The sequence below is a fragment of the Vanellus vanellus genome (genome assembly GCF_965231255.1).
Source record: "Vanellus vanellus genome assembly, chromosome: 1".
Classification (NCBI taxonomy): domain Eukaryota; kingdom Metazoa; phylum Chordata; class Aves; order Charadriiformes; family Charadriidae; genus Vanellus; species Vanellus vanellus.
In genome coordinates this window covers 105448719-105460905 of record NC_138905.1, presented here as the reverse complement: position 1 = coordinate 105460905, position 12187 = coordinate 105448719, and the positions used below count along the sequence as shown (strand labels likewise).

At 37.5% G+C, this 12187-nt stretch overlaps 1 protein-coding gene across 2 annotated transcripts in view; it reads left to right on the top strand.

Moving 5' to 3' along the window:
• CADM2 (cell adhesion molecule 2) overlaps positions 1–12187 on the top strand; it is a gene marked incomplete at both ends in the record, with an annotated part of 685963 nt that overhangs the window by 637597 nt on the left and 36179 nt on the right. Inside the window, one exon of one of the 2 annotated variants that reach the window (XM_082484364.1) lies at positions 5456–5575. The exons of the other annotated variant lie outside the window; for it this stretch is intronic. Within the exon in view, the coding sequence (XP_082340490.1) occupies positions 5456–5575 (120 nt within the window). The remainder of the gene's footprint in view (positions 1–5455; positions 5576–12187) is intronic. 2 annotated transcript variants of the gene reach the window in all.

Here is a 12187-nt window from a genome sequence, read left to right as displayed (position 1 = left end):
CATATTTCAGTGTCAAATGAGATGGCATAATCAGAAATAACTTGCTACTACACCTTGTCTTTTCATATCCATCACATTTTTATTTTGTCATAGGCAATTCTGGTCAGAGCATGTGTTGTAAAATGTACCATGGTGTGATATCAAGCCCTCATTTTAAAGGGTGAACTTTTAGGTGATTTGGGATGACACCACGCTGCCAATACTAGGTACTAATATTGAAATGAGAAACGAGCTTTGTTCTTTCCAGTTATATTCTTAACTATCTAAGGATATAATTTGGGCCAGGGATGTGTAGATACCAATTTTTTGCTTGGCTCTGAAAACAGGAGACATTCTTTTTTGCTGTAATTGTAAACTATCAAACATTTTATAAGAAGAGAGAGCTATTGTTCTTCCAAGTTGCCAACTCAGAAAAAAAGAGCAATGAGATCAAAATCTTAGTATCTCTTAACACTTGATTCCTCCCCCTCCCCCCCCATCCTGGCTGTGCAACCAAACTATATTTAGTCAAACTTTAATGAGTGGTCCCGCATCTTCTAACATTTATTATCATCTACAGGCCCATGGAATATCTTAGAACCATGGGACTATGTGAATTTATTTTCCCTTCTGTCAAAGTTGCCTAGCCATTTTAGTCGCTATTTTAGCCCAGCTGTATGTCTTGCATTATGAATTCATCCACTGGAAGTCTCTAATGGTTTTAACTAGGGATCTAGATCTACATAGAGCTTTTTTTAAAAGGGTTTGGATATTTTTTAATGACATCTGATTTGCTAGTAAAAATGTCAAGCACATAATTGCCATTTCAGAGTTTCATAAATCTGAATCAATTAGTAAAAGGAACCCCTTGACCTCATGTCCGTGAGCCTTCATGATCATTCAGTCTAAGTGCTAAGGAGCTATTGGCACATGATATTCAAGTTGAATGATCTTTTTGTTCAATCCTGTTTTCTCAGAACAAGGCTAAATGCAGCTCCCTTTGAATTTAAAACCTTGCTAAATTATTTAGCACTACATACCGCAGACTGATTAAATTTTGCACAGAGTAGTGAGATTGTTTCCCAGGTAGGTCATCACTCAGTTCAGTTTACCACTTAAAATTTCTTTCGTTCTCAGTCAAAATACAGCAAGGGCCATCCATCATTATCACTTTGTCCTTTAATTTTTCTGTCAGCCTTTGTCAAGCTTGAAACAAAAGCTTTTACATTTTTATCAACTGCAGCTATTGTTGTCTGCATTGTGCTCAGTCATTTCAGAATATTGGTTGTTTTTTTACCAAACAAGTCAAATATTTTCAATAGGTCAGATCTATCTTTCACATAAGCCTGCTAAACCAAACAGAACCATTTCTCATTTCTTTGGAAATGGAGAGTAAAAATGCTAAGGGCAAAATTGGCAGTAAGACTAAATTGTCCAGGCTCCCTGCACTTAAATGGATAAATGTCTTCTGCCTTAGTAAGAAGAATGCCGTGTCAATTCAAGAAAGAAGGAGAGGCGAACAGGAAATTTTGATCAGGCAGGGTCTGACTGCGTTTTGAGCTGATCTTGTACAACGCCATTCATAAACAGACTACATCTGTGCTCCTGTTTAAGAACAGCCTCCAGACAAAACCAAGTGTTGCACGCTCCTCCCTTTTCCACTGTCCGCTCGCAATCAGCCATCGGATTACCTGCTGTCTGCCTTCACCTTACCAGTAGCTTGATGGCGTGCTAACAGATAGTAGTGACCATGAAGAACGCCTTTCTAAAACCTGCTGCGTACTTTTCTCTGCATCCACTGAACTGTGACGTTACATCCGGTCCTCACTGAAAAGAGATGTCCTGGCTGAGCATTTGCATCTCAGCTCAACCCCCCTGTGCCGCTAGAGACCAATTAGGAGCCTGTCTCTCTCATTGAAAATCCAGTTCCCGTCTTACCCGTATAACTTGTGAGCACATACATGAAAAACAGTTGGGACTGGAGTCAGTAATTTCTCTTGAAATGAAGTCTAACCCCTTTTCTATTTCCAACAACTTTTTAGGAAACAATTAGTTCTCTGTGAATTGTTTGTATTTCAGAGGTAGCAAGGTGATGACATGAATACCAACTTAAATACATTATTGAATTTTTGACTGAATATCTGTCTGCCAACAAACATTCATCTTAGGAGTGAGGTTTCAAAATTAATGGTGACAATTATTGCTTGACTTTTAGATCTCTGAGCATGGCTTTCCTATCTTCTTTGGTTCCCCATCTGCAAAATATAGCTATTTTCTGGTTCACAGGAGGCTAAGGATTAATACCTTAGTATTAATGAAATAGCAATCTGGTGCATTGATTTGGGTATGGCTACTTGAATTAAAAAGTTCCACTCTACAAGGTCTCTTGGTCATAATGATCCTCGGTATTTAGTGGCATAAGAGTCATAAATAAAGAATTGTATTCAGCTGAACATTGTGTACGACTGGATTCAGAAATTGCAAGGCCAGAAAATGGAATTAAGTTTCACTCCAACACAGGTTTCTTGGGCAGAAATCTGCAAATCCATTCTGTTAAGATCCTTCTTGACACAAAGCTCAAGAGGACAAATCTACGTAGTCCCGTTGATAGTGTGTTTCTGAGCAGCTGCCAACAGGGAGGTCTGGATAACGTAACGCCTGCCTCGCCAATAGTATAAGATAGGTGTGCCCTGCAGTAAAAACAATGACCATAAAGTCCCACAGGATGAGAAATGGGTCAAATTGTAATTCCCTTTCCGGCATGCAAATGAAATAGCACACCCTCTTTAAAACACAGTGATTCATATGCCTTAAACTGAAGCCTGTGCTATTGAGTATCAGTTTATTCTTGTAGTCTGTCTGATTTTGGGAACTACCAAACCCGCTTGCCTCCTACACCTACAACAAGTGATGAGAGAATGAGGTGCACTGCACGTTACTTCTCTTTTTTCTGTAATGTGTATTCTGCGTTCTTTTATGCAAAAGCATTTTCAAGGCAAAGACGAGTCAAGTTTTAGCAAGAATACATAAGAATCTTCTTGGAAGAACTGATGAGGAGCCTTTCTGTCAGACTCAATAGGGCTGGGGAGCCCCATACACATCAATCTCTAGAATGTGGGGCATTTTGGTGTTTGGCATCAGAGTTTGTGACTTTGATCAGGAAACTAATTTCCGCACAAGTTTTCGTTACTCTTGATCTGATCAGAAAAGATGAATCTATCACATCTGTATTAATACTCTGATATATCCCAGTTCTTGTTAACAAGCCAGTTTCCTCTCTTTTAAAATAAGAAATCTTGTTGGAAATACTTGAATCAGAAGAGAAACCAGAAAGCAATGAACTTCTAAATTCACCAGTGACTCATTTAAGCTATTAAGTGGTAAAATGGGTAGACAGTGTGCTTGCGGCATGGAAACCACTCTCATAAAACCATAACTGTATTTGCCATCTGCAGGTAACTTGCCGTTGCATATTCTTAAGTAAATGGCATATTTAAGAAAAATACTTAATGGAACCATAAGCCACACTAATTAGGTTTCACGTACAAGATGGATTTGTAAAGCTTTCCAATAAACAAGGCTTTGCTTCCTTATGAAGTAGGTGGGTTTTTTTACTGTTTGATTTCATTTTTAGGAGATACTTATCAGGGAAGGAGTTTCCCTTTATGAGAAGCAATTGCATAGATCAGTACATGTGACGTGTATCTTTTTAACATGTTAATTTATTTCTAATGCTCGTTGTACTCAGTTCTGTTGAATTGTCATGGTACTCACACTCCAGCTAATGTTACCATTTTTCCTGATGATTAACGTGGCTACACTGTGGGTTTTTTTAAAAGCCTGTTTTAATTTTTCTGGCTTGGGAATGTTTTGTACTGAGAAACAGATTAAATATCAGCGTACAACAGATGAAAGAAGGATCTCATGCTGTTTTCTGATGGCTTCAAAAGTGGAAAATCCCACAAGTATAGATTCCAGATAGACTAGTTCTGGGGTTTATCAAAACCAGAGGAACACAGAAAACCGTAGGTGACTTATAGATGTTAACTGACAAGGAGACTTTTAGTGTGGCAAAATAAACTGTCATCCAGTATGAAAATAAGGTAAGCATGCTATTTTGAAGTCTTAAGAGAGTAATTATGCCATGCTGAACTCAAGGACCCTGTGTCTGAAATGTGTTCTGTAGGGCCCAATACTGTAAAGCTCTGAGCTACTTCAGCTTCCATCGATTTCAGTCAGAATTGATGGTACTCAGAGACCAATTGCATTTCTATCCACAGCAAGGGAAGATGGATTGTGGGTCAGATTTTTACTCTTTTACTGCATTGAATAGCACCCTTCAGAAATATTTTCACTGAAATCGGTGTGGAATGGGTTACTCACCATCAACTGCTGAGAAACTAGTCCTTTCCTTTTAAAGCTGCGGTATAAATAATCTAAAAAATGTCAGACGCTTTTTATTTCTCTTCAGGGCTTTTGTTTGTTTGTTCTTTAAAACCTGCAACCACCTTATAAGCAAAGCGATGCTGGTCTTTATTGCTTTTGGCAGTGTAATCAAAGTATTTTCTACCCGTACATCTGGTTAAGTTTTGCTCTGTACTGGAGCGTTTTGCAACAGACATTGTTGGTTCCTCTGCAGCGAAGCAGCGGCATACCTAAGACTGGCGTACCTGCACTTACTTGATGAAAAGCTGAAAGGTTTCGTAGGATGCTGTCATGAGGGCTATGAATTTTTTCTGGCTTGTGTCCGCAGGTTTCTTACCAGTAGTATTATTAGCATTTCTGATTTTGGGGTTCTAAGCTGTTTTAGAGAAATACTGGTGTGTGTATTAATGATAAATTTTAAATGTTAAGGATGACTGAAAGCTGACTGTGCCTGCTAATTAGGGTAAAGATTTTGAAATATACTCTGCTCTGGATCTTAGCAGACAACTGTGTCTTAAACAAATGTGTGGGAAGAAGAAAAGCAATCCGGAAAAAGCAACTCTTATAGTTAGTAGCATTTTCTCCCCTTTTTCCTTCCATTGAGTCTGTCTGAAAGTGGGTGTTTTAACATACAGCCATTTCTCGTTAACATGTGTGTGTTTATTTTAGCATGATGGTGTTGTTTTTTTCATCTCCCACTCTGACACAGCATGTTTCATCTGTATATGGTTTCTACTATATGAGACATTTAAAATGGCTCAGTGAAGAAATAGATTCTTGTCACTTAAACAGTCACTCTCCAGATCTGTGGAAACTCGGTCATTTTAACAGTGTTTTAAATTCTGTATGCTGGAAGATTGACTATAAAAATTGAGAGTGATATAATGTCAAGAATTTAAAGGTACTCTGCTGTACCTATAATAATTTGTGTTAATCATGTTTTAATTTAGTCATTTTCGACATACTTGTATTTACAAATTAAACCACTATTATGGTTCTCCTTTGTTTGCATGATATGATTTTATTTTATATTTTTTTTTCCACTCACCAGATGTTTTCAACACTTTGCTTCCCACTACTGTCATCCCCTCCCTTACCACTGCAACAGTCACAACCACTGTAGCCTTAACAACCAGCACAACCACATCGGCAACAGCCATCAGCACCAGAGGTACAGTATGCTTCTTTGTTATGGCCTGAAAAACACATTATAAATAGGAATTATAGGTTTATTTTTAAGAAGTATAGAAATTGCTAAATAGAGGGTTCAAACACTTTAGTCCAGGATATATATTTAATGGAATAATCCACAGAATGATATGTGGTTAAGGAAGATTCCATATGACCTTGAATATTTTCATTGCTCTAGCAGTGTGTATGTGAACTTTGACAGGATGCTTAAATTATTTGTATACATTTGCATTTAATTTTTTTAAGGTTAGTAAATTAACTTTAATGTAAAATGCAAGCAAGCTATTTTTAAATAAACATGACCTTTTAAGACTGGTTATTTTGGGTGCTAATGTTTAAAAGAAGATAGGTGTCTCGGCATTGGAATTACTTTTGATGCAATCTTGCTTGATAACAAAGAGGCATTGCATTACATCACCCTTATTAATCTTTATCAATTTAAGTTATTGCTAATTTAGGGGTGTCTTTATTTTATCAGAACTAGAGTAAATGAGCTGAAATTTCTCTCACCTTTCCCCGCCCCCCATCCTGTTGTTTTTTCGTCTGTTATAGCTTTTTAAATGCTTCTAGTAATGCTTTGCTTTGTTATGAGCAAAATATAAAGCTTAATTTTACTGTTGTATTCGGTGACTGATCAGATAATGGTTCAATAGCAAAGATGCATGTATAAGGTTTTGCAGATTATCATCTTCTGGGTAGCTGGTAATCTCTCATGGTGAGTGAAATGGCAGAAGGTCCCTATGTGGTCTGCTCAAGGCTTTCGTTGTGCAAGGAGAGAGGAAATAATATTCACTTATCACATTGAAAGTATTCACATGATGAGGTATAGTTATCCCAGGGAAGTTAAGACAGAGTTAAGAAATCTTTTCTGTCTGGAAGCATTGTTACGAATCAGTTGTAATGACCTGCCTAACCTGCAAGAATAAGATGAGCTAAATGCAAGTCCGTTGTATAAAGATTGTGATGGTATCAGATCACCTAACTTCTCCTCCATAGGGCATTGGTATTTTAATCTTGTGGCCTTTGTGTAATAAAGTGACATCAAACCTGAAATTACATTTTTAAGCTTTCATATTACCTATAGTGTGAAAAAATATAGTAGTTTTAGCGAAAAAGAAAAAGAGTGTTATAGTAGTTCTTTCCCTCCAGAAAAAAAAAAGATTGACCATGGAAAACAGCCCAGTGCTCACGGGTCTGAGTAGTTGCAAGAGGAACATTTCTTGAAAAGGAACAGAATTACAGAAATGATCATGTCTTTCTAAAAGAGTGTTTTGAGTCAAGCAGGAGAAGCTTCCCAGGTTTCTGAGGGCTCCGATACTGTAAGGACAAAGTGCTTGGTGTGCCATGTTGGTGTTTGCTGTCCTTAATGACTTCTTTTCTTCTTCTTGTTATGTGGTCATAAGTAAACTATGTTGCTGATGTGAATGTATATTTAGTGTACCAATGTTATTAAGGCATTCTGTTACCTCCTAAGTGTGGTTTAGGACCTCATTTTCCTTTATGCTGAAGTGTTCATTTTTTTCACCATTTGCGCACCCAACAGCAAGAGAAAGATCTGGAAAAGGAGAACACTCTTCTAAGCTTTGGCTCTAACACATATGAGAACGCATGCAATTTGGTGCTACAGTAACAAAAAGATACTGCTTTGAGGGAAAGTAAAAGAAGGAAATCTGAGTGAAGGGGATCAATCACTAAAACGTGAGCACTCACTTTTCCCAGAAAAAGAAGTGAATGCAGCAAAATGGCTGAGGAACTGGTAGATATGGCCTTGTGGGCAGATAATCTAAAAGACAAAGGGATGTGGGAAGACTATTTCTTGAAAAGTTTGTACTGAAAGGAAAATTATAGTCTATCCCAATGCAGAGGAGAAATAGGATAGATGTAATAGACTAATAAAGTTGTCTATCTAACAATCTGAGAAATCAAAACCCACGAAAATGTGAAAACAAGAGAAGATTACTATAAGCATAAGGCATAGAGTACATCAGTGTGAAAGAAATAGGAAACCAGGCATAAAATCAGAAACAACAAGATGCAAAAGTAATTGCAACTAGCAAGGTGTGAGAAATTTAACAAAACAAAAAAGTTTAGAAAGACATTAGATGAAAGACAAAAATAAAGAAATTTAATGATCCTGTTCATGAATGATTAGGACAAGACTAATGTAATTAGTGTTTTATCCAGCACAGGATGACAACTGGAGTGCTGTTTCTAATAGGGGTGTCTCATTGAAAGATAACCTCAAACAGAGACAGATCAAAGAACAACAAGGACAGGAAGTTTAAAGATATGCTCTGTGAGGAAGCTGAAGGCACCAATTTGTTTGGTTTTGCTTTCAGAAAAGAAAAGTCAATATTATTCTGATGAAATTTAGAATGATGAAATTTCAAAATTCAACAGGGAAAACGAATCCACTGAATTAGTGGCAAAGGCATTTAATGGCGAAACTTTCTAAATGCATGGGAGGCAGTGACACAGTGTAGCTATTGAAGTTCTATGCCTTTCTTCATCCTTGCTGTCTTTAAAAATGCTTGATTCCCATGGCAGAGGAGGATGGACAAGATGCTCTCCTTAGGTCTCTTCCTCCCCTACCCTTCTTGGGCCCATAAACAAATAATGTTCACAAACTTACAGTGAATGTTGTGGAGGCAGAGTTCTGCCATCCTGAAATACTAGACTGAACCTTGTGTAGGTTAACAGAGAACTTACACACCAGAGGTACAAGCTGCATAAGACCCATTTTGGAGAGGATCAGGTATTCAGTAGTATCTGTTTCTGGCTGAGCAAAAAGTACCATATAAACATATTTCTCCTTTGACATTTCTGCTTCTTATTCCAATAAGGTTTTTGACCTGAAGCAGTATATAAGGACATAAAGTTGAGAAGCTATTCCTATGTTTTCAACCTTCAAAACAATTTTTTTTTTGGTTGCATTTTGGCTTTCAGGTATGTTGGAAGCAGTATTTCTCTTTATCTTCCTTGATCGGATCTTGTTTGATCATGCCTTAAAGAAATAGAAGTTTACCCCAGATCACGGGGTGGTACTTACTAATTCATAATATCTTTGAACTGGATTTCCAACAGCTGACATAGTAGTCTTGCTGGATAGATTTCACTAATTCTATTCTAAAATTATGACTTGATACTTATGAATCACCTCAGGTAAATTTTACAAGACATTCCTCTATTCTGCATGGCTTTTACATAATCCACCTTGAGGATATGTTACTCCACATCCAGTCACAAGAGATGTCTTTACAGGAATATGACACAGGATATAAAGAGCCCAGAGAGTCTGTAAATCTATGGCATTTTACATTATGATGATTCCACTTCATCATTACCAAAAACCTGAATTAATGGCAAAAATAAAAATAATCTCCAAACCATCATCAGTTAATTGCGGAACTGTGTGACCCATCTTTGTCTTAATTTGCATGGCATTTAGTAAACAACATGAAAAAAAACCACCGATCCAGTTGGATGATAGCATGATATTTTATAAACATCTTGTTTAGTCAAACTTTTCACTTTCTCAGACAAACGTATGCTTACTTTTGTGCTCAGTCCTTCAGGAATTAATTATTCTTTTACTGGTACATTACCTACTAAGTCAAAAAATCTAAACACGATTTGATGCCAGTGAAGGGTATTGCCCTTTATATGTTCGTCAAGGGTATCCTAAAGCCTAATAACCATGACGAGGAATCTATGACAAAAAGAGAATAAAATGCATGAGAAGAAACAACTCTAAAGTCTACAGAAAGAATAATTATACACTGTATGAGTCGTTTCCTACCTATCAGATATATGTAATGTTATTTGTGAAAGCTGTGCATGGATCCATGCTCATGTTCCCTTTTGTGACTGGGAAGAGGCACAAGAGGATTGTGGATTCGCCCCCGGTAGTGAAACAAGGGATGTCTCCCTTGGAGAAATTCTTTGTTAGCATAAAGTTAATTTAGATGGTTCTGTGCCAATCCTTCGAAGTCCTGTAGGTGGAGAGGGAGTGTGATTAACAGTCTAGGAGAAGCCACCTCAAGTCACAACAGCTCTGTGTTTCTGTATTCATGGAGGAGAAAAGCTTGTGCACACGAATGTACATAAAACCCTCCCACAGGCTGGCATTATGTTAATCGCACACAGACGGCGATTTTTTTAATTTAAATCTTTTGCCTGTCAAGAAAAAAAAAAGTCAAATACATTATAAAACTTGGTAATTTTGACTTAATCCTATTATTGAAGACTGAAATCTCTCCACCACTCCCCAAATAGGTACAAAAGTAACATTGCAAGAGCATCCCAAACTCAAAAGAAAGATCCATTCATTTTGACTGCATATATCAGGGTGATTCAGCCTCAGCTGACTCACTTGTATAATGACTGTGCCAGAATGTTCAAAGCTTTATATAGCAACACCTAAAAACATCTCCAAAAGTCATTGCGTATAGCAGAGAGATGACGCTGCTCCCAGGCAGCTGCACAGTGAAGTTCAAGAGTTTATTTCATAGTCAGGGTGACCACAAAGCCAATGAATGTACACATTTATATATGAATGAAATCCCTGTTTTATTATAATCCACTTTGCTTTTATTGGTTTTGGCTCTGGTATAAAAGAAAGATTTCTTAAAGGAGATCTGTGGAGCTAAATTTAGAAGAAGAATTTACAGTGGACTAAGGAAGGGTTTGAGGATGTGATCATTTTGAAAACTATTGTGAATTTAATTTAAGTGTGACTATTTCTATTTAATAGCATAAATTTCAACCACCTTAACTAAAAAAACTTACATTGCTTTCTTTTTCTCCTATTACCTCCGTGTCTATACGAGGGGGGAAAAAAAGGAAAATACTAGAATACCAGTTTCATTATAGGCAGTTTAAATGCAGAAACTACTTGGACAGTACTTGCAGTCCTCAGGGTTTTTTGTGTCAAAAAAAATCTTAAGCATTCACAGTTCTTTCCTTCTGATTTCATTTTTCTTTCACATAATCTGATTAGTATAAATAGGCACTTTGAGATATTGACAGAGAAAGAAACAACAAAGCAAGGAAAAGGTATAGAATATGTGAGGGACAAGGGAGATAAGGGTAGACATATCTTAAATGCAGTTGTGTATGCTTACTTGCATTCAACTCTGATAATAAATAAAAATATTGTAGTTTAATGTTAAAAGCAGTTTTGTATGACAGCGTGCTAAAAGCTAGTTGTTTTATATACTACTTTATATCTGTAGGGGTAACATAAAATCTAATTTGTGTCTGGTTTTACTCAAACCAGGTAATAAAATTAGAACTTTGTGGGTTTTATTTCTTCTTTCTCATCTTCCCTTCTCTTACAATAGTCTCCTACTGGCTTATCCAACTTCTAGATTTCCCAGGAGGCCAAACAATTTGAGGTTCAAACCAACAGTTCTTTAGATTACTTTTTCCCCACCAGACATTCAAGTAAGCCTTTAGCACCCATCTTGCAAGAACTGCCATCTCTTGATTTTATAATGACTTCTTTTGTTACCTTTATTTTTCATTCTCCTTGTTTCCCTGCTGTTTAGAAGGTGTGCTAATAAATCATGGTAACCTAAGTTAGACCATGATGAAATCCCAAACCTATTTTACAAGCCTCTTTCCCGAAGCCTCGAAACCTCCAGGGCTGTCTTTGGTCAGAGCTATCTGTTACTCAGGTGAAACATCTGCAAGCTCCAGCTGAGTTGTAGCTGGGAAACCTTCCCTAGCCAGCATCTGCAACCAGCTGATAGAGGGGCCAGGAACAGAACGCGCCCTTCCATTCCTTGACACTTCTATGGGCTAAATAGAGATCAGGAAGAGAAACGCTGCCCAGTTTCCCAAGGTCCACTACTAGCTCACAGGTGCAGAGGGGAGATGCAGGAGTGTAACACTCCCTGCCTCCTTTTCTGTGTGCTCTCTGCTATGAAGTGCTCCAACATTGGAAGAAAAACTCCACAGCTGCCGTTGTGTATGGCCTCAGCTCATCAGCAGGCATGCGGCTCCTTGGCCTGAATCCTAGGCTCCTGTGCGACAGGGAGGACAAACACGAAGCAGAGATCCAATGTACCCAGAGAGCAAGTTGGCAAGATTTGAGAGCTGTTATTTTAGGATCGTACAGTTGAATTTTGTTTGTATTGAAATATACCTGTTGTGGTGAGATTCAAACATGATGTTCATGGAGGTATGAAGAAATTAGAACCCAGATTTAAAAAAAAAAAATATTAGGTACATTTCTTTGTAGATCCCTTAGTGTTTCTTCTGACTCCTTCAGTATATACAGCTCGTGGTTTCACTTGCTCTTTAAGTTGCATGACTTGCTAATTTCTAGAGTTTCTAGAAAGAGAGAAAAACAATAGCATTAAAACCAGTACCAAAAAAAAAGCTCTATAATGCTGCTGCTTAAGTCTACTTCGCCAACTTTTTCTCAAGAAATTATTCTTCTAATGTGTACCTACCTAATCCTCATGTGTCTGTGCCTTCTCTGGCTCCTCATGTGTTGAACAGGAATTGGATTTTCTGAAGTTCTACAAGTATATTTTCAAGAGGCTTAGTAGTCCACAGTGCCCATTTTAGGGGAAACAGAGTATTT